The sequence below is a fragment of the Perca flavescens genome, chromosome 23, assembly GCF_004354835.1.
Source record: "Perca flavescens isolate YP-PL-M2 chromosome 23, PFLA_1.0, whole genome shotgun sequence".
Lineage (NCBI taxonomy): Eukaryota > Metazoa > Chordata > Actinopteri > Perciformes > Percidae > Perca > Perca flavescens.
Window position 1 is genome coordinate 16,539,848 of NC_041353.1, and position 25,391 is coordinate 16,565,238.

The 25,391-nt window shown below is 43.4% G+C and overlaps 2 protein-coding genes across 4 annotated transcripts in view; both read left to right on the forward strand.

The window, feature by feature from the left end:
- On the forward strand, positions 1-23,695 carry kdm5a (lysine demethylase 5A). Of its 3 annotated transcripts, none has more exons than XM_028570213.1 (29): positions 1-1,523; positions 2,280-2,357; positions 2,903-3,025; positions 3,154-3,324; positions 4,187-4,378; positions 6,068-6,146; positions 6,265-6,356; positions 6,463-6,630; positions 8,630-8,749; positions 8,926-9,084; positions 9,400-9,581; positions 9,802-9,964; positions 10,065-10,184; positions 10,274-10,468; positions 10,693-10,874; positions 11,019-11,143; positions 11,227-11,377; positions 11,547-11,667; positions 11,889-12,065; positions 12,517-12,695; positions 12,868-13,006; positions 13,170-13,349; positions 15,533-16,093; positions 16,227-16,385; positions 16,917-17,045; positions 17,136-17,283; positions 17,507-17,727; positions 17,971-18,446; positions 22,621-23,695. In XM_028570213.1, exons 1-28 carry the CDS (start codon positions 1,377-1,379, stop codon positions 18,226-18,228), a joined length of 4,719 nt encoding a protein of 1,572 aa, XP_028426014.1. In that variant the 5' UTR covers positions 1-1,376; the 3' UTR covers positions 18,229-18,446; positions 22,621-23,695. The 3 variants fall into 3 exon arrangements, with proteins under 3 accessions (XP_028426014.1, XP_028426016.1, XP_028426015.1); XM_028570215.1 differs by having other exon boundaries at positions 17,507-17,718; XM_028570214.1 differs by having other exon boundaries at positions 6,472-6,630.
- Positions 21,573-25,391, forward strand: part of LOC114550513 (sodium- and chloride-dependent GABA transporter 2) — a 13,423-nt gene continuing 9,604 nt past the window's right edge. The window contains exons 1-2 of the mRNA XM_028571310.1: positions 21,573-21,587; positions 22,621-22,828. Coding sequence (XP_028427111.1) covers positions 21,573-21,587; positions 22,621-22,828 — 223 coding nt within the window. The remainder of the gene's footprint in view (positions 21,588-22,620; positions 22,829-25,391) is intronic.

The window sequence follows — 25,391 nt, forward strand, 5'->3', positions numbered from 1 at the left end:
GCTCAAACGTGGCGTCTAGATAGTAACAGGAGGGATTATTGCGACCACACCTTGGCGTTTGTTTGAAAAATGCATCCTTAATTAAACCTGAATGGCATCGTTTCCCCTTCATTTTACTGATTCGACACACAATAGCAGCCATTATTTGTTGTTTTTAGTACAAGTTGTTGCAAATTGATGTTTACAGGCAAAGCACTGCCCTTTATACAACTCGGCCTCGAACTCGGAAGTAGTAAAACGTTTCCGAGTGTTGTTGAAGGCACCATAACAGCTATCCAACCTTGCTAGTTGTAGCTAGCACGTTGGCTAATGCGGATACAATACATACAGACGACGTTAAATTATACGGAAAGGGACACCCTGTAAAACAAAGCAAAAGGATTATAGCCTTTTTTCTATGTGATTCCGATTAACCTACTAAAGCCATGACGGACTGTCCTGCTCAGCTGACTTTCTCAGCAAACATCAATGTTAGCTGCGCAATGAGCAGCGGTCGCTAAGCTGATTTTAGCCAACTAAATTAGCTGCATGCTAGTTTTCCATAGCCTCAATTGCTTCAATGAATGGGGGTTGTCGCACGGAGTGAAGACATCAGTCAACAATGTACGCTTGGTATTAGCCTCCTCCTTGTTGTGGTCCAGCTTGGCTGGTATCAGGTGCTCAAAGAAGTGGACGTGAAGACAAGCTAGAGTTTTTATTGAAGCCGGACGAGCGATCCTAATTACGTTAGCTAGCTACTAACTAATGCACATTAACGTTACCAGCTAGCCACAGGACCGTGGATAACTTTGTTGGAAATGTACCATCACGAAGAAATCATGCACTACCCAGGTACATAGACTTAGCAATAGCAATGATAGCTTGCGTAACGTTAACCTAATATTACAGCCAACATTGGAAGGATAAAGCCGGGGTGTTTTTGTTTACAACTTCTTTTCAAATATTGTGATTGTGCCTGGCCCAAGTCTCCACTGCAGAGCTGTTTTTTTTGTGAAGTTTTCATCTGTGAGAGAAGGAATGCTGGCGTTTCGGACTAACCCAGCCCTCCGTCCCAGGTAGGGGAGTGGTGGTGAAGACTCCCCGGCCTTGCTTGGCCCGCTGTTTACGGATGATGGGAAAACATTGATAATTAGCAGCTCGGTTGTTGTATTAATGCATTCACTTTCAAACCAGATTATGATACTCCATCGCGACTGGGATGCCCTGACGTTGAAGTAATTGGTTAGCTGGGCGATTTAAAGGATCACGATGGACACGGAGGAAGTTCCCCGAGACGACAATTATTGGAAATAGTCATGGACTGTTGAGCTCAACTCGGTGCATTTTTTTTAATCCGATATTATTTTTAAAGACTGTTTCACTGGCACCACACCAACATGTCAGCATTTGCTGAGTTCGTCCCCCCTCCTGAATGCCCGGTTTTTGAGCCGAGTTGGGAGGATTTCTCGGATCCTTTAGGATTTATCAACAAGATCCGACCCATTGCAGAGAAAACGGGCATCTGCAAGATTCGACCCCCCGAGGTAAACTCACATATCATTTTAAACATTGGAACAAGCATTGGATTAAAGTCTGCGAGGATTCGCCTATTATGCTCCTACGTATGTAGTGGTTGTTTACCAGGGCCTGCGTGGATTTGTGCAACGGCATTACTAGTTGCCGTTACTCTAATAGAGGTCAAATAAGGCTTAATTTCTTTGCACTCAACAGTACATATTTTGTACTTTGGTGACATTGGGTTTCCTTTGTTGTCCAGAAAAGTTTTGGAAAGGCGAAATGAATGTAACAGTTTCTGCTACAATTCCTTTGTTTTTGTTTTCTTCGTGGCTAGCAAAGTAACAGTACGGTGATTGTTACGTTAGCTGCGAAGATGCGACATTGGGCCACATGCAGGCCTGTCGCTCCTGTCAGACTATAAACCCATATTTATGCTTTGTTACATGGACACAAGCATCCATTCGAGTACATTTTCTAGGACCTTTTAACTGTTGTGGCCTGCAATGCATTAATAACCTTTCAGAATAGACATAATTACATGTTGAAAATAATAGCTTCAAATTGGAAGCATTTATGCACCATTAGTGCTGTTATAAAATGGGCTCAAGTGCACTTTTCATACTGTGTTAAGTATTGTGTTATAAATAGTCATAACTTTATAAGCTCTGCCCATGTTCTTTATTTGAGAAAGATTTCTTCTAAGTTGCAGACAGAGTTGCTGCTGTCATTTCCTCATTGTTGATATTGTTTTGGGAGTTAGATTCTATTTTCTTGTCTATCAGGACTGGCAGCCTCCGTTTGCTTGCGATGTACGCAACTTCCGCTTCACTCCTCGAGTACAAAGACTAAATGAACTGGAGGTGAGTTTGCCAAGAAAATGCATCACGCCTTCATAACAATAAACTGAGTAAGGGTGTGTCTTAGGCATTGCTTCATGCTACTTATGTCTGTGAAAAGCAATTTTTAAATAAATTTTGCTTGCTTGCTTACTTCACAAAGAACATGACTTCATGAAGCACTACATACTGTACGCTGCTTCAATGTGTGCTGCTAATGAACTGATCTATGCTACATACATACTTCTTAAATAGCAGCAGACTTTGTCTTTACATAAAATACCTTCTGTCTCGCACCTGTTCTGTTTTTTCAAGCCTCCTACTTCTTTTTATGTTGTTTAACGTATGTAAAACAAGGGCAGCAGGACAGCTCCAATATGGGAGTTGTAAGGTTTTCACAGTATGGTTGTGTATCAGAGTGCAGCCATTCAAACATAATTTTGCTTGAGGTGTTCTGTGTTCATAAGAGCAGAACAGTGGGCTCCTGCTTTCAGTGTCCTCTCTCTCTCTCTCTCTCTCTCTCTCTCTCTCTCTCTCTCTCTCTCTCTCTCTCTCTCCTGCCTGTCCAGGCCCTCACTCGGGTTAAGCTCAACTTTCTGGATCAAATCGCAAAGTTCTGGGAGCTGCAAGGATCTAAGACCAGATTTCCTCATGTGGAAAGAAAAGTTTTGGACCTCTATCAGCTCAGCAAGGTAAAACGAGATCCATATTTTTTTGACTAATTGTATAACATTGATTTTCAGCTGGTGTATGTTGATTTATTTATTTTTTGTCCTTAATGTTAGTATAAATGCGCATATTGAACACCTGTGTGTTTCAGATTGTGTCCTCAGAGGGCGGCTTTGAGACTGTGTGTAAAGAGAAGAGGTGGTCCAAGGTGGCTAGCCGGATGGGCTTCCCAGCCGGGAAAGGCACCGGCTCACTGCTCCGCTCCCACTATGAGAGGATCCTTTATCCGTATGAACTCTTCCAGTCTGGGGCCACGCTGACTGTGAGTGCTGCTCATTTAACATAGACAAACTAACACAGTTTGACCGTGCTTCACACAGCTGCACAATCAAAGTCAGAAAACCAAACCCTAATGGAAGCTCACCCACCAACATGTACAACACACTGTCTACTAGGGGTGGGGGGAAAAATCGATACAGCATAGTATCGCAATATTTTCTGTGGCAATACTGTATCGATACACAGATGCCAAGTATCAATCTTTTATGATATATGTGTTGGTTAGTTTGTCTGCTTGACAATCTGATTTCGCAGCAATACAATTGAAGTGGGATGAACAAACAGAAAAATGTATCTTTTTTTTAAATAAAACGGATGTTGACAAAGTTTCCTTTTGGAGACATCATTTGAAATTGGGAAAAATTTGAAGTTGGGAAAAAAGTTAATAAATTGCAATATATCGCAGAATATTGCAATATGTTTAAAATCGCAATAATATCGTATCGTTACATAAGTATCGTGATGATATCGTATCGTGAAGCCTCTGGTGATTCCCACCCCTACTGTCTACATGAATTATACAACCATGATTTGTGCATACTCTTGCATACTGTTTTTCTATTTTGCACCATTGCACATGAGACATACAAAACACATTGTTGTGCAATAAATGTACATTTTGTGAGTGTTTACTTTTTATTCCCCATTGAGCTAAATTAGTTTTGGCTGTTCCCAGTGTCCCTCTCAAATGTAACTCTTGGATTGTTTTATACTATAATACATTAACCAAACTTGGCCTAACCAAATCAAACATGTTGCATCCAACTTTTGGGCCTAATGTTACAGTAATAATAAAAGGTTTCCAAAACCTAATTTGTTTCCACTCTACCCCTTTCTCCAACCAGGGCATCCAGCGGCTATACGAGGAAGGCGATGATGTGGAAGAAGTGGATGAGGGAGTTGGTGAGGAGGCAGTGGAGGATGAGGAGCAAGATGAGGAGGAGGAGGAGGATAAGGAGAAAGATTGGGAGGGCGATGCTATGCAGACCAAGGAGCGGCTTCTGCCTGAGAGACGCTCCAGGCGCCTTAAGTCTGAGGTAAACGGAGATTATTTGTAGTATTTGGAATGGCTAGGAGATTGGGACACACTACAAAAAGTTGTGTCTTTTTGCCAAGCTGATCTCAAAAGTGTTTTAAAAAATTATAAAAGTTTTATTTAATAACATATCTTGTTGAACATGTCAACATTGTCATTTTTGTTTTTAAATATTACTGTTGGGTCACAGATGCATCCTTTTTGTGCTCAGTATTCAATTTAAATCATGGTTTATGCTTCTGCGTAAAAATCGACGCCGTTGCTACGTATCTAGGTACGTGGCGACACAGTCCTACCGGACCCTAAGCCATAGCCCGACGTGCACCTCCCGAAAAATGTAACTACACGTCGCAGAGACGCATGTCGCTCAGCCGTGGCTTGGTAGCATTGCATTTACCCCGACTCATTTGCTGGTTCTTCTTCTCCATAAACAACATGAAATCAAGGAGAGGGTTAACTTTTCCTGCTGCAGATTTCCCACCATAGTCAGAAAGCACAGGGGAGACACTTTGTTTCTCTCACTATGACTCTAGAGTCGGTACTCACTCCAAAGCTAATCACCATCACTCTCTAACTCTCTCAATCGCTCTACCACACACACACACACACACACACACACACACACACACACACACACACACACACACACACACACACACACACAGGCTCTGCTATTCTCTTAAAGAGATCGACGCACACAGCACACTTACGTAGGCTACGGCGAAAGCTCTGCATGACCATAAATCATGCTTAAGTCATTTTCAAAGAGTGTTGTTGTACAGCTCTGTGATATCGCATTAGAGTTTGTTTGCCCCCTTGATGCAGTTTGTTTAGTCAGGTTTGAATGCAGCAATCGCACTCTGATGCGCACCAAAAGCGGACCAAACAAGCATACCGAGACCTCCTTGATGAAGTGGTCTCGGTACGCTTTCAATCAATCCCTGGAGCGGTTCGTTGGTGGTGAGAACATGATGCGACATCGAACCGCACCAATTGTCTACTCCGCAAGTCAGACGCAGGACCTTCTTCCTGCATTTACTTTCTTGCTCCCGCCCCAGACACTTCTGACCAATAAGCGGAGTGAACGTTCTTGCGTGGTTTCTAATGACGCATTTTGTTTGCCTTGGATTCTGTGTGAAACGAAACCGAACCCAAGGGGAAATCACTCCAAGTTTATAAACTCATCAACTGATGCGGACCAGAGCAAACAAACTATAGGTGTGAAAAATGCCCTCAATCAATAATTATGACTCACTAGAAGTGTGTGGTGTTGTCTGTATCTGCAAGAGCCCCTGTCCTCTGCGCGTATTCTGTTTTCTTTTACTTTGGTGAGTGCAGGGATGTTTTTTGGCGTCAACAAAGAGCCTTTGCGCCCCATGTGGGTGGGTAACCCCCAGCCAATAACAGCGTGCAGGTTGTGCAGCCCGTTGTAATTTCCAACCACCACTATGCCCCTTGTATCTCATATTGAGGCACACGTCTGACTGACACAGAGAGACGGGATGAAGCTCTGCATTCACTCATAATCCATCAATGCGGTAACTTCCCGCGGAGGTGTGTGTGTGTTTTATTTTTTTGTGTTTTAGAACATAACCGCCCTGCAACAATCTGAAAAGAAGAACCCGTCTAACATTTGGCCGTTCAGCAGGATCACTCTGGTTCACAGACTGCTGTTGTTGTGTTTCTCTAGAGGGAAAACAAGGAGCCAAAAGGCCTAAAGATCTTTGGTACAAGTCCCAAGATGGTCGGCTTGGAGATTGTATCAGCTGGTAAGGATCTTTTTTGGTTGACCTGTAATTGCACACACGGCAGACACCTAGCGATAAATCGTCAGTGTTACTGTGAGAATTTTTATTCTCATACCGGCACCTTTTCCCTTTTGCTTAGATGACGGATTCAACAGGAAGCAGCGTCACCTCAAAGCCCAGGCCTTTGCCATTAAAATGAGACCACGCAAGGAGACCCTGGAGGTCAACTTTGTGAGTGTCATTTCATTGTGTTTGGAATTTTCCCTGCTGGTTGATGGTTTATTATATCTTGGAAAAAACCTGTGCGTGACCGTCCCTGTATTTTTCTGTGGTGCTGATCCCCCAGATCGACCTGTACCTCTGCCTGGTGTGTGGCCGGGGCGATGAGGAGGACCGGCTCCTGCTGTGTGACGGCTGTGACGACAGCTACCACACCTTTTGCCTGATCCCACCTCTACAGGACGTGCCCAAGGGGGACTGGCGCTGCCCTAAGTGTGTTGCTGAGGTAAGGCTTGAACGCTGTCTGGCCAATCAAAATTCTTAAAGAAAGAAGAAATATAAATAAGATGGATAATTTACACATGTGCAAATGAACATGCAAAAGTCAATTTAACAATCAGACAAAAATGAATGGAGGCCCTCTGTCTTATCGTGGCATTGTCCTGATTAACGATTATATTAATCTAACAAATGGGGATGGGTCATGATTTTCGACTTTTCAAATACTACTTCAAGTGGCTTTCAGTTTGTGTTGATTGTAGCAACCGGTAGTGTTCTAGCGGTAGTGTTTTTACCACACCTGCTGTCGTAAAGGTCTTTTCTTTACGCTGCTGTATTGCCCACTGTAGATTACTGAGTTAGCGTTACCGGGAGGTCGTATACTCACGTTGATTGTTTTGCTCAGACGGATAATCATTCATTTACAATAAGAGAATACGTTACAGATGCATCGTTACATTTCAAGTGTTTCATACGGTAACTTAGCCTACTTTGGATGTATTGTGAGCTATACCGGGTAACGTTATCACTGTCACTGTGTCTCGAGCCAAAGCATGAAGAGATTGTTGTAGCAACCAACCTAGTAATAACTTATATGGTACATTTCATGAAACCCACGGGCGCTTTAAGTACAGGGGGACAAGGGAAAAGAAAATAGTAGGCCGACTAAAAAGAATATAAAGTCCACGCTAAATGGAAGGGGGACATAATTTAATGTTGGCTACTGGTGTACAACCACATCGCACATTGTAAAGTTATTTTATGAATGAAATAGACATATTACATACCTGAGGGACGTTTTTTGAATCATTTACAATCCCGTAATTGTCTCCATCTGTTGAAAGCCTGACCGAGATTGACTCGGTTTCGCCCGTTGCCTTTCACTTTCACTTTTAGCTTTTAGTTGTTCGTTTAATTTTCATCTTTTTTGTGATGGCCCTGCTCCAATATCAGCCATAACTACAGCAAATAAAAATACAATTAGGCCTCTATAAAGAAATCTCCTGCTACCTTGTGCTCTGTAGCGCCATCTACCGTCTGCCCGGGCAGAGGCATTAATAAAAACTATATAAAAAAAAATAGCGTTCTTTTCACTGTTAGTCTCGTTTGCTGTTACAGGTCATTTATGATCATCAGATGGAACATTGCACAGTTTCAGAAAGTGTACAAGTTACATATAGGCACTTTAAATTATAAAAATGTTAATAGCTTAAGCCACTATCGTCTTGTCTTTAAAGGTAAAACGTGTGTACCACGTTCAGTTCGGTTCTTTTCCGCGCGGGGGCAGTATAGCCTTTGCTACCGTGCTGTGAAATGGGCTAGATGCTTCTGTACAAACATGCAAAGACGATGACAGCTGTCAAACAGTTCTGTGTGGAACTTCTTACAAAAAAGAAAAGGAAATGAGGTGCAGTGCGGTTGTGCTGTGGTGGAAATAAAGCAGACGCAACCACGTGGTTTATGTGTTGAAGCTTGAATCTGTCGTTTTATAGCGAGGCCGGGAGTCCCAATACAGGTGATCAGTGTTGGGAACGTTCAAATCATGAATGGGTCTCTCTCTCTCTCTCTTTTTCTCTCTCTCTCTCTCTTTTTCTCTCTCTCTCTCTCTCTCTCTCTCTCTCTCTCTCTCTCTCTCTCTCTCTCTCTCTCTCTCTCTCTCTCTCTCTCTCTCTCGTACATCATTTGCATATACAGAAATACATATTTTGATTAAAACTCTTTTTGTTATTGTGTGTGTGTATAAATTTCAGTTGTTGCTCTCACGTTAATCTTACATTATTACAGAAACGCGCGATGACTGACAATCCTCTTCGAAGAATGGCCAAATAGTTTCTAGTGAATCTGGAATAGTATTTTTGCTTGAAATGCCAATCCCTACTAACAAATGATAAGAGTTATTATTAATTCCCTTATCGTTCTGTTACATATTTAACCCTGTTATGCATAATGCACATGATGCAAATTCGTATTATTATAATAAAAGTGTGGTCCATCTTCCCTGACAGGAGTGCAGTAAGCCCAGGGAGGCATTTGGCTTCGAGCAGGCGGTGAGGGAGTACAGTCTCCAGAGCTTTGGAGAAATGGCTGATCACTTCAAGTCTGACTATTTCAACATGCCTGTTCATGTATGTAAGATCCTTTTTAGTGAGCTCAAATATGTGTACTGTTACACAGGTGTCCTTCCATCATCTGGCTGTCACACGTTCTGCTTTAACAATTCAAGGTTACATGTGATGCTCACAGGCTTTTCCCTGTTGAGAGAAGGCAGGGGATTTCATTATTTCCGCCTTGCGCCCTCCAGATGGTCCCCACAGAGTTGGTGGAGAAAGAGTTCTGGCGCCTGGTCAGCAGCATCGAGGAGGATGTCATCGTAGAGTACGGAGCAGACATTAGCTCCAAGGAGGTGGGCAGCGGGTTTCCTGTCAGGGACGGTAAAAGGAGGCTACTGGGAGATGAAGAGGTGAGAAGATTACTTTGTATTATCATAAACTCTTCCAGTGTTGACTTGGTTTTTATTTTTTCACATCTTGTCTAAGAGTATGGCTTTTAGACTCAGAGCAGTTCCATTATTTTCTTACACTTTCTATTAGAGGCTTATAACCAGTAGAGGACTCATGATGGGGATTCCCCCTTGTTCTACACCTGGGTCATTTTATCCATCAGACCACCATCTAACAGATCCACTAAAAGCTTTTTTTCTCTTTGACAAGGGTTAAGTAAAAACATGTCATTTGCCCTGAAGTGAAAGAAAGCACTTTGTTTGCTCTTCTATTAGGAGTATGCCAACTCAGGCTGGAACCTGAATAACATGCCCGTGCTGGAGCAGTCGGTGCTCACCCACATCAATGTGGACATCTCGGGTATGAAGGTGCCCTGGCTCTATGTGGGCATGTGTTTCTCTTCGTTCTGCTGGCACATCGAGGACCACTGGAGTTACTCCATCAACTTCCTGCACTGGTGAGACTGAAAAAAATGTCCGCACAAGACTTAATTTAAATTTCTGACATATGAATGTTGGTGGAAATGGAAATTACACTATTTAAAATAAAGAATACTGCTGTGATTTGAAAAACCTTATAGAAACTAACCTTATTTAATTCCACTTGTGTGTCGCTCTGGGAAAAAAAAAACATGAGTATGTAAGTATCTTTAATGTTCATTTATTCCTCTCCTCCAGGGGTGAACCGAAGACTTGGTACGGCGTGCCGGCCTCTGCAGCAGAGAAGCTGGAGGCCGTTATGAAAAAGTTGGCTCCAGAGCTGTTTGACTCCCAACCTGACCTCCTCCATCAACTGGTCACCATCATGAATCCCAATGTCCTCATGGAGCATGGTGTCCCTGTATGTAGTCTGAGCCTTTAGTGGGGTTGGATGATTAGATATTAGTCATGTTGTTCATGTTGATTATAAGTGACGTGTATGTGTGTATTTGCCCCCTCAGGTGTACAGGACCAATCAGTGTGCAGGGGAGTTTGTGGTGACCTTCCCCAGGGCCTATCACAGTGGCTTCAACCAGGGCTACAACTTTGCAGAGGCTGTTAACTTCTGCACCGCTGACTGGGTGAGGGGAAAGCAAATACTTCTTGCATTAAAAAAAGAATAATAACAACTTGAATGTGCGTTTTATTTTTAACGCATGCCCTTCCCTAGTTACCTATGGGTCGTCAGTGTGTGGCCCATTACCGACGCCTTCACCGCTACTGCGTCTTCTCCCACGAGGAGCTGCTGTGCAAGATGGCTGCTGACCCAGAGAGTCTTGACGTGGAGCTAGCTGCTGCCGTCTTCAAGGAAATGGGAGAAATGATGGAGGAGGAGACAAAACTCAGACAGGCTGTCCAAGAAATGGTAAATGTCTTCTTCTTTGTTTTGCTCAACTTATGCATGTAGAAGGCGTGGGTGATTGGCAGTTACCTGGCTTTGAACCTGTGCCTTACCCTGTAGTTTCACACAGCTGTTAACAGCCTCAGCTCGTGCTTATTTTGTGTCCCTTTTCAAATGGCAAGCTTAATAATATTGTCACAGGTTGTTTAGCGACGGCATCATCCGTTCTCTCTCTTCCTTATCTGCAGGGGGTGCTGTCCTCAGAGCAGGAGGTTTTTGAACTTCTACCTGACGATGAGCGCCAGTGTCACAAGTGCAAGACAACCTGTTTCCTGTCTGCACTGACCTGTTCCTGCAGCCCTGACCGACTGGTCTGTTTGACCCATGCCGCAGATCTCTGTGACTGTCCACTCGGCAGCAAGTGTCTTCGGTAAGAGACCTGTTGTTTTTAGTCCAGTACTAAACACAACCACGTACAGCACGTGGTTAAGAAATCTAATTTGTTATGGCCTCGACATTTACTTGAACACATAACACCATATTCTCAAGTAGCTATCCACACAATATATTTCAGGTATCGCTATGATCTGGAGGAGTTTCCGTCCATGCTGTATGGGGTCAAGACACGGGCTCAGTCTTATGACACGTGGGCAAAGAGGGTCACAGAGGCCTTGGCTGCCGACCAGAAAAACAAGAAAGGTTTTATACTTAGATACTACTGCAAGATATGTACGTGTTGCACATCTCTTTGTGCCATTGCATGATCGTTTTGTGTCTCATAGATCTTATTGAGCTCAAGGTTTTGCTGGAGGATGCAGAGGACCGGAAGTATCCGGAGAAAGCTTTGTTCCGTCGCCTGAGGGAGATGGTCAAAGAGGCGGAGACGTGCTCCTCCGTGGCTCAGCTGCTGCTCAGCCGCAAACAGCGGCACAGGTCAGTGGACACGGATGCACGAAGCCTTAATGTAATCCAACAGAAAAGCAATTTACTGCTCACCTGAAAGCATGTACGGAAAGAAAATTCCATTTGCAAGTCAGTAATTTATCTGCTCAGGTTCAAACGTGAACTGAACCGTCACTCTTTTCCCCTTTTATGTCTGCAGCAGCCGTCTGCGTTCGGAGAGCAGTCGTAACCGTACCAAACTGACAGTGGATGAGCTCAAAGCCTTTGTGGATCAGCTGTATAGGCTGCCCTGCATCATCAGCCAAGCACGACAAGTCAAAGTGAGTCCTCTCTATGCCTTTGTGCTTGCCCCATGGCTTACCCCCATTTATCAGTGAAATACAGTTCACAATTTTTTTTTTTTTTTATCTCTTCCCTCTTTTCCCTATTCCTCCTATAAACCCTCTTTTATCACCATCCATACTATTCAATTACTGCTAAAACTTCTACCTACTTTTCATTCCTTTCCTTCACTCCTATTGTGTCTGTCACCTCCCTCCAGGAGTTACTGGAGAATGTGGAGGACTTCCACGAGCGAGCCCAGGTGGCACTGTCAGACGAGACGCCTGATTCCTCCAAGCTGCAGGCACTGCTGGACCTGGGCAGTGGCCTGGATGTAGAGCTGCCAGAGCTGCCCCGACTGAAACAGGAGCTCCAGCAGGCCCGCTGGCTTGATGAGGTGGGCTCCTACAACACCCACAAACTAGCGCTGCACGATACGAGGAGAATATGCAATTTGCGATCATGTTGTTTGAATATTGCGAGAACGATATTACTTGCAAAAAATAAAAAGGTATTAAAGTGTACCTCAGTTTTGCATTTCTGCTGCTTTCAGTATTCTACTAAAATTTTTTGTTGTTGAATTTATAAAGGCACCCACCCTAATCCCGAACCTTAACATTTTTTACTGATATTTTCTTTCAATACACACAAATCTCTTGTTCTTTTGTGAAATGTCACAGCCTTTTGTGATGTGTTTATAACGCCAGTTGATATCGCGATGGCGATTAAAAAAGCGATAGTGCTTTAGTGAAACGATTGTGCAGCCCTACCACAACCTGTTTGTGGGCTCTGAAAGAGTGGTTGTTATTTTTGGCTTCATGTAACGTGCCGTTGTCCTCGTATCCCAGGTGCGTGTCACCCTGGCCGAGCCTCACCGCGTCACCCTGGAGCTGATGAAGCGGTTGATAGACTCTGGGGTGGGCCTGGCTCCCCACCACGCTGTGGAGAAGGCCATGGCCGAGCTGCAAGAGATACTCACTGTCTCGGAGAGATGGGAGGATAAGGCCCGCGCCTGCCTACAGGCCAGGTAAGGTTGCACGGTTACAATAGCATACAGACACATTCATGGTGACTTGTGTGTTCGCCATTTAATTAACCATATTAGAGACCTCAACTGCTGCTACTTACAGAAATTTAATACATTTTTAGTTGAGTCATACTTGATCATCCCATGCCTGTCTGTCCTTTCATAACCCAAGGCCTCGACACAGCATGGTTACCTTGGAGAGCATTGTGCTGGAAGCTAGGAACATCCCAGCATACCTACCTAATATTTTGGCCCTCCGAGAGGCCCTACAGAAGGCCAAGGAGTGGACATCTAAGGTGGAAGCCATTCAGGTACTGTCTATGTGTAAACTACATCCTTTAGAAGCCCTTTTAACCCTTATCTAAAGCCACGTGTCCTCTTTAGGATTGTTGATTGAGACTTAACCTGTATCTCATTGCTCTGATAAAGGCATTGGCAAAACTCTCTCTTCTCCTGTGTATCCACCTCACACAGAGTGGCAGTAGCTACGCTTACCTGGAGCAGCTTGAGAGCCTGCTGGCCAGGGGTCGCTCCATCCCTGTCCGGCTTGATCCACTGGCCCAGGTGGACTCTCAGGTGGCTGCAGCTCGAGCCTGGAGGGAGAGGACTGGTCGCACCTTCCTCAAGAAGAACTCCACATACACACTACTCCAGGTGGGCCACTATGAAAAAAGTTGATTTGATGCTTGCCTCTCAGATGTATGAATCATAAGATTTTAGTCACAACTGCATATATCATGCTCTGCAAAGATTAATTGATTAGTTGTCAACTATTAAATTAATCTCCAACTATTTTGATTATTGATTATTCAGTTTGAGTCATATTTTTTTATGGAAAAAAAGTAAAACATTTCTGATTCCAACTTCCTATAAGTGAATATTTTCTAGTTTCTTCACTCCTCTATGGCAGTAAACTGAATATATTTGAGGTGTGGACAAAACAAGACATTTGAGGACGTCATCTTGGGCTTTGGAAAACACTGATCGACTTTTTTCACCATTTTCGGAGATTTTATAGACCAGACTAATCAAGAAAATAATTGACAGATTAAATCGACAATAAAAATAATCGTTAGTTGCAGCCCTATATCATATGCTGTGTTTGGGCACTTAGAGTGAGGAAAATAAGTATTTGAACACCCTGCTATTTTGCAAGTTCTCCCACTTAGAAATCATGGAGGGGTCTGAAATTGTCATCATAGGTGCATGTCCACTGCGAGAGACATAATCTAAAAAAAAAAAATCCAGAAATCACAATGTGAATGATTTTTTAACTATTCATTTGTATGATACAGCTGCAAATAAGTATTTGAACACCTGAGAAAATCAATGTTAATATTTTTTACAGCAGCCTTTGTTTGCAAGTACAGAGGTCAAACGTTTCCTGTAGTTTTTCACCAGGTTTGCACACACTGCAGGAGGGATTTTGGCCCACTCCTCCACACAGATCTTCTCTAGATCAGTCAGGTTTTCTGGGCTGTCGCTGAGAAACACGGAGTTTGATCTCCCTCCAAAGATTCTCTATTGAGTTTAGGTCTGGAGACTGGCTAGGCCACGCCAGAACCTTGATATGCTTCTTACAGAGCCACTCCTTGGTTATCCTGGCTGTGTGCTTCGGCTCATTGTCATGTTGGAAGACCCAGCCTCGACCCATCTTCAATGCTCTAACTGAGGGAAGGAGGTTGTTCCCCAAAATCTCGCAATACATGGCGCCGGTCATCCTTTCCTTAATACAGTGCAGTCGCCCTGTCCCATGTGCAGAAAAACACCCCCAAAGCAGGATGCTACCACCCCCATGCTTTACAGCAGGGATGGTGTTCTTGGGATGGTACTCATCATTCTTCTTCCTCCAAACACGGTAAGTGGAATTATGACCAAAAAGTTCTATTTTGGTCTCATCTGACCACATGACTTTCTCCCATGACTCCTCTGGATCATCAAAATGGTCATTGGCAAACTTAAGACGGGCCTGGACATGTGCTGGTTTAAGCAGTGGAACCTTTCGTGCCATGCATGATTTCAAACCATGACGTCTTAGTGTATTACCAACCTTGGAAACGGTGGTCCCAGCTCTTTTCAGGTCATTGACCAGCTCCTCCCGTGTAGTTCTGGGCTGATTTCTCACCTTTCTTAGGATCATTGAGACCCCACGAGGTGAGATCTTGCATGGAGCCCCAGTCTGAGGGAGATTGACAGTCATGTTTAGCTTCTTCCATTTTCTAATGATTGCTCCAACAGTGGACCTTTTTTCACCAAGCTGCTTGGCAATTTCCCCGTAGCCCTTTCCAGCCTTGTGGAGGTGTACAATTTTGTCTCTAGTGTCTTTGGACAGCTCTTTGGTCTTGGCCATGTTAGTAGTTGGATTCTTACTGATTGTATGGGGTGGACAGGTGTCTTTATGCAGCTAACAACCTCAAACAGGTGAATCTAATTTAGGATAATAAATGGACTGGAGGTGGACATTTTAAAGGCAGACTAACAGGTCTTTGAGGGTCAGAATTCTAGCTGATAGACAGATGTTCAAATACTTATTTGCAGCTGTAGCATACAAATAAATAGTTAAAAAATCATATATTGTGATTTTTATAGATTATGTCTCTCACAGTGGACATGCACCTACAATGACAATTTCAGACCCCTCCATGATTTCCAAGTGGGAGAACTTGCAAAATAGCAGGGTGTTCAAATACTTATTTTCCTCACTGTAAAGGCGAATAAGTGCAATGTAAGTGCTGTGGAGATGTATAAATATGGTTTGGGGAGTATGTCTTGTCTCCTCTAAGAATTCATTTTATTTTTAATATTTTGTTGCTATTCTTGTATGCCTCTTCTGTTAGGTCCTCAGTCCTCGCGTCGACATCGGGGTCTATGGCAACAGCAAGAGCAAGAGGAAACGCGTCAAGGAGCTCTTGGAGAAGGAGAGAGGAGGCTTTGACCCCGACGCCCTGAGCGACCTGGAGGAGAGCCTCGAAGAGGTGCGAGACCCTTCCACCGTCGTAGCAGCCTTCAAATCCAAAGAGCAGAAAGAAGTGGAGGCCATCCACTCACTCCGGGCTGCCAATTTAGCCAAGATGGCCATGGCAGACCGCATCGAGGAGGTCAAGTTCTGCCTGTGTCGAAAGACGGCCAGCGGCTTCATGTTGCAGTGCGAGCTTTGTAAGGACTGGTTCCACGGAGCTTGCGTGCCTCTGCCTAAGACGGGGTCTCAGAAGAAAGCGGGTGTGGGTTGGCAGAGCAATAGCAAAGACTCCAAATTCCTGTGTCCACTGTGTCAGCGGTCGAGGAGGCCGAGATTAGAGACCATCCTGTCGCTGCTGGTGTCGCTGCAGAAGCTGCCGGTGCGTCTTCCAGAAGGAGAAGCCCTCCAGTGTTTGACAGAGAGGGCAATGAGCTGGCAGGTATGCATGGAATTACTCGTACTAACTCAGTTTACAACCATCATCTGCTTTTATTTTGAACACTTCCTTCCCACGGTGTGCTTTTGTTCCCTATCAAATGCCCATCCTCACACTGGTCTGACTGTCCCACCAGGACCGTGCACGTCAATCTCTGGCCACGGAGGAGCTGTCCTCAGCCTTGGCAAAGCTGTCTGTGCTGAGCCAGCGCATGGTGGAGCAGGCTGCTAGGGAGAAAACTGAGAAGATCATCAACGCCGAGCTGCAGAAAGCTGCCGCCAACCCGGACTTGCAGGTACTTGTACATGTCATCTTAAATGATTTTACATTAGTCTCATTTCTGTTCTAATACAGTAACATCAGTGAGACTCTAGGAATCCTGTTTTGCAGATTGTAATTATTGTGGTTTCCCGTTGGGGCTTTGGCTGTAAAAATGGAGTGCACCAGAAGAGGGCACTAATGTGTAATTATGAAAAAGACTCCAAAACTGGATTGATGTTTTAAAATGTGAAAAAAGGCAGGGAATTACAGGTGGCAGATGACTGATTTCTCATAGATGTAATAAACCTACAGAACCGTTACCTTATTTTTACATGTTATTTAATTACACCTTTTGAATGTGTCTGGCAAAGCATTTGGCTTTTTTTATTTAGCATCATACTGTAAAGGAAAACGGAGGCATCTATGCTTTTTGTATTTTGCTCTTGTGAACCTGACACTCCATGTCAGGCATAGTGTGACTGGGGGAAAAAAAGGGCTATATACACAGACCATGAAAACATAATTTCACCTGATTTATGGCTGGTGTGTTTCTGCCCTTCCTCAGGGCCACATCCAGACTTTTCAGCAGTCAGGTTTCAGCAGAGCTGCATCCCCTCGCCAGTCCGTAGACTACGATGACGAGGAGACCGACTCAGACGAGGACATCAGGGAGACCTACGGTTATGACATGAAGGTATGTGAGGCAAGTGATGCTGTTCAAGCCGCCTATAAGCAAGCAGGATTTTTTTGTGATTCTTCCCTGTTGGTGTCTGCTTTGTTCCAGGACCCAGGCGAGGTGAAGCCCTACCTGTTCTGTGATGAGGAGATTCCTGTTAAGTCTGAGGAGGTGGTCAGTCACATGTGGCCAGCTGCCACGCCCTCCTTCTGCGCCGAACACGCCTACTCCTCAGCTTCCAAGTCCTGTGTGCAAAGTGAGGCCACATTCACTTACTACGATTTACTTCTGTTGCTCTGAGTCTGCCTACCGATCATCATCCCGTGTTGTTTTCATGCAGAAATGATTCAAGGACAGCTTTCATTTTTGAACACTTTTAATACACATTTTAATTCCACTCCTCTGAGAGAGTTTGTGTCTCTGAGTTCCTCTGAAATATGGGCCTTCATCATCTCACACTCAAAATATATACATTTCAGACATGGGAACGCCCAGAAAGCAGCCCAGGAAGACCCCTCTGGTACCTCGCAGCCTGGAGCCGCCAGTGCTCGAGCTGTCCCCGCAGGCTAAGGCCCAGCTGGAGGAGCTGATGATGCTGGGAGACCTGCTGGAGGTGTCCCTGGATGAGACCCAGCACATCTGGAGGATCCTACAGGCCACGCACCCCCCCTCTGAGGAAAGATTCCTGCAGGTAATGGAGGTAGGGAGGTCATCCATCATGCAACCTGATTGCGCAGCTGGACCCTATAGCAAATGCGGTGTAGTGACTGAACATTGGGTTTGGGTTTGGGTTTGAATAAATCACTCTGGTTGCTTCTGATGAAGAGTTTTGTGAATTGATGCATCGATTCAGGTCAAATTAGGGGAAAACATGCCTGCAATAACTACAGAATTAGAAATGGAAATGGTCATTCTCTTCTCGTCTTTCCTTCCTTCTCTACAGCCCGACGACTCTCTGATGGAGAAGCCTCTGAAACTGAAGCTGAAAGATTCAGAGAAGAAGCGGAAACGGAAGTTGGAAAGAGCCGAGCACCACCACATGCTGATGGCTGCCGCCGCCGCCGCCGGAGGGGCTTCAGCAATGGGCGAAATGCGACCAGCCAAGTCCAAAGAGCTTAAAAGGGTGGGTCTGAACTGGGTCTTGGGGGAAAACCCAAGAAGAAGAAACTCAAGCTCAACCTTGACAAGAACCGGGAGATGAAGCAGCTGGCCAAGCGGTTAGCCAAGGAGGAGAAGGAAAGGAAGAGAAAGGAGAAGGCAGTGGCCAAGGCAGAGGCCATCAGGGATGGGCTGGAGAAGAGGAAGGAGAAGAAGATTCTTGACATTCCTTCCAAGTATGACTGGTCCGGGGCTGAAGACTCCAACGACGAGAATGCTGTGTGCGCGGCCAAGAATTGCCAGAGACCCTGTAAAGATAAGGTGAGGACATTGACCTCTTTCAGCTCTTCAGCTACAGTTTAGCGATTAACAGAGGCCAAAGGCCACCATGTGACTGTGCACCTTTTCAAAACTTATATTATAACTTGTATATGTTTTAAATATGTTTTGAATATTAATTTAAAGCCATGTATTAACTACGAATATGGACTAAATTCATGTGATTATTATCTCAGCATTATTTAATATTGACATATTGAAATTGTTACGTTATTCCAAACCGCAGTGTAAAATGTTACTAACTTATGTCCCTTGGAGACAAGAACTGCTGCAACTAATTACAACTTACATATTTGAGTAATCCTCCCAATTATTTTTCCATTAATCGTTTGGTCTATAAAATGTCAGGAAAAAGTGAAAAATGCCTATCACCGTTTCCCAACGCCCAAGGTGATGTCTCCAAATTTTCTGTTTTGTCTAACAGTCCAAAACTCAGACATTCAATTCCCAATAATATAAAAACAGAAAAATAACAAATCCTTCCCTTTTGAGAAGCTTGAAACTGATTTTCTTTGGCATATTTGCCGATTTGGTTTGAATGACTAATCAATTAATTTGCTAATTGTTTCATCTCTAATGTAATTTTCAAAATATTTCTCTTATAATATTTACAAAACAAAACATATTTAGTCTTGCAGTCATTCACATTTATACTTGACAATTGTGAACTACAGATTGTCAATACAAGAAACTTGCACACGGGGCTGGACTTGAATTTTCACACAGCCCCTTGTATTGAAATTTTGGATATCAAATTGGCCTGTAATAGGTTGAGATGTCTTACATCTTGGAGATCAAAATGCGACAATTAAATGTGTTTCCACACAAATTCACACTATGTGAAGAGGCTTTATTGTGATTAGAAGCTGTGAATAGATAGCATTTCTTCTTTTTCTAGTATGTTACGTTACTACGTCTTCCATTTTCTGTATCTTTTCTGTCATACAAATGTCCATTAAGTTGTATGTTGTGAGCAGAATAGCAGCCTCTTCAATATTCATTCTGCATTGTGAAAAGCCCTCAAGTGCATACTGAGCCAATGAAAACAGACATGATGCCGTGTTAAAATGTAGCTGTGCTTGGACTGTGCCATGCTGCTGGAGGACCATGATGTTGACCTGGACTGTTAGATCATTGAGAGATCACACTGAGAGAGGCAGTAAATTCTGGTTGATACTTTCATCACAGGTGACGCAGTTTTTTTTTGTTTGCGGAGTTAATAATGAACACTTTTAAAAATGAATATCATGGAACTTTAAAGAATATCAACAGCTGAAAACCGCACTGGAACACCTTAAAGAGAGTTACACATAACGTATTAACAGGACACACTGATGTGGTTCTTTTCGGAGACAGCACTGATGGACCAAGACTGTCCACCAAGTTAACCAGTGGCCAGTCTCCTTCCCCCGTGTGTCCACAGGGCAGCCAATCAGAGGCAAGGAAGTGGTAGGCTTGCAGGAGTAGAGATGGTGAAACTATGAAGCTGCTGCTCTAGACTAGGTCGACTACACCTCAAGTTGTGATGATTAACAGCTGTGTGGTGTTATTGAGATGGAAATTGAGTATTTCCTCAGTCGTTTCCCTCTCACAGTCAAAAGATGTGTGACACTTAGTATTTTATTGAAAGCACACTTATTTAATAATGCCATTGTTTTTGCTTTATTAAATCTATACCAGTCAGAGGAGGAGATGCGGATGAAAAGAAGCAAAGGAGGTTTTTAAGATATTGATTGTGCACAAGCAGCCCAATGTTTTTTTTTTTTTCACAATAAGTCAGTACTGTACTCGACAGTACTGTAGTGGTGTGTGTGTGAAACACAAACTCATCTACAGTTAATCAGTGTTTGGCTGTGGTTATGTCAAAGATCCTTTATACTAACGATGGCGCATTTCAAGCAGCGCCAATGGTATCAAACGGTACACACTTCCTGTCTCCTAAAGGGGCGTGACCTCGTTTGAACATGTAGTGAACGTTGTGTGGATGGATGAAAAGTTAAATGTAAAAAATGTATTAATATGTTGTTTTGCTAATGTTAGATACTGTATTTACACAGCTAAAAGACGTATTTAGCATCACAGAGATTAGTTTTGTCAGGGCGTTCATTAACGTTGACCTTAGGGCTGGGCAATATGGAGAAAATATCACGATATTTTTGACCAAATACCTCGATAACGATATTGTAGTGTTGACTATTGTTGCTTTCACAAAATATTTACACAATGAGATTTTTGATAAATAATCATCAATAATGTGGATATAATGACTAAGTGGGCAAAGGCAAATAATAGAACAGTTACAACAATCGGGTAAGTTCAGAAAATTACGTAATTTTACTGTAATACAGCCTTTAAAACCAGGAAAAGACACCACTTATACCATATTACAATATCCAAAATCTAAGACGATATCTAGTATCATATCACGATATCGATATAATATTGATATATTGCCCAGCTCTAGCTGACGTTAGCTTCTCTGTGTTGCCAGATTTCGCGACAGTTTGCTCCTGAGACAGAAACAGTTCTCAAACAAAGTTTCTCCTGATGTGTCTGTCTGAAAAATGCCATTTTAGTGTCAGAATGTTCTGGAGATATGTGGCAATAGAATCACTCATAATCTGTGTTCACGTTCACTTCTCCCGTTGGAATCAATACACTCAGGACCTGCCCGCTAGTCTCCTGAATAGGTGTGGCCGTGGCGGAGCCCACGTGACACAGAAACGGGAAACTACTCCAAGTTGGGGCGTCTCGGTTCTAAACCGTCTCTGCTTACGGTTGGCTCTTTACTCCAGTACATTAGATCAATCAAACTGACTTGCAACTTAAACGTGTGTTAAATATTACTCGCAATAGGCTTGGGCTGGTGTCAAAAAAAATTTAAAACCGGTTTGATATCAAGCCAAACACAAGACCGGACTGGTATACAGAATTTTACCACTAGGTGGCGAGCAGTTTTATTTCAGACCGCAGCAGAAAGCTGTGCTTGAGCTTCAGAATCCTCTGGGAAACCGAATGCTAATCTACAACTTGATCGATAAAAGTGCTAAGCTACTGAAAAGCTACTGCCCAACACTGCTTGCAATACAAGTTGGATTTAGTGCCGTGATGCCTCTAGCCTGGGTAAACCCTGACAAACTCTGCAAGTCAGTCTGGCGAAGGGCCCATTCAAACCCATTTCCAATGTCCCCCAAAATCGAGGCACCAATCACAACCGTTGAGGCGGGCTTTTCGCAACGACGACAGTGCAGTGACGGCGAGCAGCTTTTTGATTACATTCAACATGACGGCTACCGAAGAGCAGCGTCACCCGGATCGTTGGTCTGATTGGTTGAAAGACTATCCAATGCGCCCAGAGGCATTTGAGCGGTGTCCGTTGGTGATGCCAATTGGAAATGAACTGTCAATGAGCCTTTCCCAGACCCACTCTCAGTTACAACTGAGAAGGGTCTGGTGTCAACCAGGCTATGATGCCTCGGCACAGGCTGATAATGTAGGCTACTTTTTTATACAGTACAAGCCAAAGGTTTGGACACACCTTCTCAATCAATTTGTTTCTTTATTTTCATGACTATTTACATTGTAGATTCTCACTGAAGGCATCAAAACTATGAATGAACACATGTGGAATGATGTACTTAACAAAAAAGTGTGAAATAACTGAAAACATGTCTTATATTTTAGATTATTCAAAGTAGCCACCCTTTGCTTTTTTGACAACTCTGCAAACCCTTGGTGTTCTCTCAATGAGCTTCATGAGGTAGTCACCTGAAATGGTTTTCACTTCACAGGTGTGCTTTGTCAGGGTTGATTAGTGGAATTTTTTTCATTCATAGTTTTGATGCCTTCAGTGAGAATCTACAATGTAAATAGTTCTGAAAATAAAAAAGAAACGCATTGAATGAGAAAGTGTGTCCAAACTTTTGGCCTGTACTGTATGCCAGAAGGTGTCATAGAGACAAATTCGGGTTCAGCCGGTTAGCATAAAGTCAAACCAGTTTAGCCTCGTCCACTAGTCCGGACCAGTGACACGGGAAATTGACACAGGCTAACTAACGTGTTTTGTTTTTCAAAAACAAATTTGTAATGTTTCCTTGTCTCTTTGAATCCTCATTCTTCACTCGCACGTCTGCATTGGTCTGTTTGTGTATTCCAGGTGGACTGGGTGCAGTGCGACGGCGGTTGCGACGAGTGGTTCCACCAGGTGTGCGTGGGCGTGTCGTGCGAAATGGCAGAGAACGAAGACTACATCTGCGTGGACTGCTCCCGGAAGGCTGCCGGGGTGAGCGGCGGAGCCGTGACTGTGGAGGAGGTGGCAGAGGAGAGCGTCGTAGTGCTTTCGACGTCGATGTGCAGCGTGCAGAGTCTGCCATCATCGTCTGTCGTGGCCTCGTGGTCTCACCCGTCCTCTGTCTCTCATCTAAACCCAGCAGCTTCACATCAGCATCAGCATCAGCATCATCATCATCAGCAGCAGCAGCAGCAGCAAGAGCCTCAGCAGGGCAGTTAGCGCTTACAAAAAACAGCCTAGGACTGAGTTTGAATACTGTACCTCACACAATGAACACAAAACCTAGTATTCAAGCTAGTGTTTCAACCTCTCAAGCTATAAGACTGTACAGTATCTGAGCTGGAAAAAATAGCCCTTTATGAATAAGCTTGGAAGAAAAGGGACAAACCAGGCGCCTTTCTGTAACTGCTTGGATTATAGAGCACAAGAAAGAAGAAGAGAAGAGTCCTACTGTCACCATGTGGCTTCAGCAATGACATGTTCTCTCTCCGAGCGCTAAGATCTGTTGAAAAGGTTGTTAGTACACACACACACACACACACACAAGACTTAGTCTTCCCACAGCAGTTTTAGGTCTAAAAAACATCAACCAGTTACTTCTGGGCTTTCCCCTGAACACTAACACATCTTTGGTATACTTACTTTCAATCAAACAAACGCACCACTTGCTCCAGCTGTTGTATTTGGTGCAAACAGGCAAATAATGTCCCCAGTCGTGTTTTACTGGACATCCTGAATCCCTCCCCTCTGCCCTCTGCCTGGCCCTTCAGACAGTAACATCTCAATATGTAGGACTCCAGACTAGAAAACACAAATGGTTGTAATGTAGTGGAATTATTTATAATGTACATACTTTTAAGCATTTAAACAAATGGATTGTGGCTTTTTTTGTTTTGTTTTCTCACCTTTAATAAACAATTCCTAGTCAAATGATTGATAATTGTGTTGTCTTTTTTCCCTTTAACATTCCATATACAAACAATAAAAAAATAACAATAAAGCAGGCAGTAAATGTGGTGAAATTTCCAGCTTACATACTCATGCTATGCTATTGAGACAGTGGTATCCCAATCTCATTCAGGTCAGTGTCATACATAACCGCATAACCTTTTCCAGGCAGAGGAGCAGTTTAACTCTGTTTCCATAGATGACTGAAGACGTAACAGCTGTACAATAACACGGTGCTGTCTCATCCTGCTGAGGAGGAAGTAAACAAATAACACATTCTGTCTTTGCTGAGGCATTTGGGTTAAACATACTACTTGTTTACAGCGCCCGCAATATCATTGTTTACATTGAAGGTTCAGCTAAACTTAACGCCTCCAGCACAAGTTGAAATACACCTTCAGGAAGACAGGAACTTGGGGGGGACTGCAGAACACGGTAGCACATTGTGTTTAAACATTACTGCCTGCCTTCATTTTCTCTTCAATTGGGATTCCATTGAATGCTCCTGTGTTTTTCCTTAACAGTAAATCAATAAAATCTAGCTTTTGTGTCCTTTAGATGGCTAAAATGTCAGGATGATTGGTGGGTGGAATTCTGAAAGGCCCAGTAGTGACTTATGGCCATGTCATCGAGAGGTTGATTTGTGGTTCTAAGTTAATCTTCACATTTCCTGTGTTACTCATTAAGCTCAATTAGAGGAGAGGTGTGTTGGCATGTTGTGCAGCTCTGGTATGAAGATTAGAAGGTTGAATTCCATGTTACATGTGTTTTTCTCCTTAGTTATAGGCACTGTGTAAAAAATAAATTTTGTGTCAAACAGAATGACAGCTGACCTTGTTTTTTTCATTCCACTTATTTCTTTTTTTGCCTCCGTCTGAGTCGCTGACCTCTGTCCCTGTGCTGACTGCAGGGTTAGAAATATGTGATCACAAGGGGCTGCAAGACATCAACTTAATTACTGGTAATAGAACATAATTGATTGCATAATGTGTTCTGTCGTCTCATGCTATAATTACATCTTCATCACCCGCTGTTTGTTGTGTTCCTGCCTGAGAGTGGAATTTATGACCGAAACTGTAGTTTTGGCCTTATATAATAATCCTCACTTCATAGCAAACTATAGCACTGCTTACATGGCAACATGTAATGCAGACGTATTTCTTTTTTGGACTCAAACATGAGCTTCTTCCATCAGTCAGAAATAGAGTTAACACTTCAATGTGTAATTGATTTCAACTGGGGAAACCTTAACCTCAGACATGAAATTGAGACGTACTTACTGCATTGCAGACAGGAAATGCATAGAACCCAAACTCTAAACCTCATTATTTGGGTGCTTCTCTTTCCTCAAAGCGTACAATGGGACAAATTGTTTTTTATTATTTATATGCGTACATTTTTAAAAACTAATTGTAGTACAGTTTCTACAACTTGACCCAATACATTACTGACTACTCCGGTGTCATCCTATTGGACTCTTCAGTTGCACCTTATTTTAAGCATGGAGTCATGGTAGGTGATGTACTTTGCTCTGAAAGGGGCTGGCAAAGGGAAGGAAAGAAAGAAAGAAAGAGGCTGGCCTAAGTGTTGCATTACAACCCCCCCGTCCCTGACTCCTGTCCTGTTAAAATCCTAAAACTTGAGCATTCACACATAAACCTCTAGAGAATGCTTCAGCCTTGAGACAA